This window comes from Hippocampus comes, unplaced genomic scaffold, assembly GCF_001891065.2.
Source record: "Hippocampus comes isolate QL1 unplaced genomic scaffold, H_comes_QL1_v1.1 scaffold3421, whole genome shotgun sequence".
NCBI classification, from domain to species: domain Eukaryota; kingdom Metazoa; phylum Chordata; class Actinopteri; order Syngnathiformes; family Syngnathidae; genus Hippocampus; species Hippocampus comes.
The window spans coordinates 1-1,332 of NW_017805179.1; the positions used below are offsets into that span (position 1 = coordinate 1).

The 1,332-nt window shown below is 42.8% G+C and overlaps 1 protein-coding gene across 1 annotated transcript; it reads right to left on the reverse strand.

Moving 5' to 3' along the window:
- Positions 1-166: 166 nt before the first annotated feature.
- On the reverse strand, positions 167-1,128 carry LOC109515110 (lethal(2) giant larvae protein homolog 2-like). Its single transcript, XM_019868708.1, has 2 exons — positions 892-1,128; positions 167-677 (listed from the first exon to the last, which is right to left on the reverse strand). The coding sequence occupies exons 1-2, from the start codon at positions 1,016-1,018 to the stop codon at positions 415-417; spliced, it is 390 nt and encodes a 129-aa protein (XP_019724267.1). The 5' UTR covers positions 1,019-1,128; the 3' UTR covers positions 167-414.
- Between the last annotated feature and the right edge of the window lie 204 nt (positions 1,129-1,332).

Consider the following 1,332-nt stretch of genomic DNA (forward strand, 5'->3'; position numbering starts at 1 on the left):
GTTTTGGGAACGGGCAGGCAACAATTTCAATTATCCTTGAGGTTTCCAATGGAGCTCCGGATGGGCATCAATTGGTCGAATGAGCGATCGATTATTTGAGACGATTCGTCATCTGTCAACCACGTTGGAATCCAACATGCAAAGTGTCTCAGAAATCGCATTCAACCTGATTCACTTGAGTATAGGTGTTCATCAGCTGCCACAAACCATCAAGCGTGTTCGGCAACATGCTCCTTTCCGAAAAAGCTTCTCACGTCTTCTAAATATGTTATAAATTAGGAAACTGCCAGCTTGCTGCTCCTCCAATCGAGAAAATTTGATCAAATTAGGGGGGGGCCCTAATTCGTGGATTTTCGTCTTCGCGGGGCGTTCTGGTCCCCATTAACCGCGATAAGTGAGGGATCACCGTATGCATTACCTGCAGGACGGGAGAGGAACAGCATCAAAGGGTGAAACTGATTGTACCTTTTTGGAGTAATTTGTCTTCTGGAGCTCTCCGGCGGCGAGAACTCTCTCCCACAGTTTGAGAGGGATGGCAGAGACATGGTGTGAGCAGGTGATTGCTGAACTGTGTAGTGGAACCAGGTAAGGTGTCTGAATGACTGGCCATCCTTCTGACTTGAGGTCAATCACCACCAACTCCTCTTCAACCAAGACCACTAATGCGCTGGGATCCCCTGGTCAAGACAAGTGATCATGGGAAATACATGCAATTAATTAGCATGCAAAAAAAAAACTCCAAAAAAACATCCCGTCTCAATACTTGAGACCGTTGAAGACCTTGATATTAAACGCTCAGGAGCAAAACTGGCTCCATCATGATCATGCACAGTATGAAATCTTCAGAAGAGTTAAAATTATGAAATTGGGTGTTTCTGTACTTTTACCGACCAGTGCGAAGTGGTCCATCTTTGATGACAAAGAAGTCAATGATCCTGGAAGTGAAGTCCAAAGCAACGTGTGTTTTATTGTGGATGACAGTAATGCAGTGTCTGTCCCCAAAGCTTGCCCTGGGCATGCCGCCACTGAAGAAGAGGAATGGCGCCCTATAAAAATGAACACACGTCAGGAATGATTCCAGAGATGGATAAGAATAACTTTCAACTTGAACACATTTCAAATGTCCTTATGATGGCCAACTGGCCTACTTCATGGGATGATGAACATGTTTTTATTTGCCATTAAAATGCTGAATGACAATTTTATTTGAACAAGAGTCTTTACTATTATTGGTGAAATTATATGAAAATAAAGGAAAAAATGTTTTTCTTTTAATTCCGCCTTAGGTTTTATGCATGTAAATGTATCCCATGATGAAACAACCACACTAAT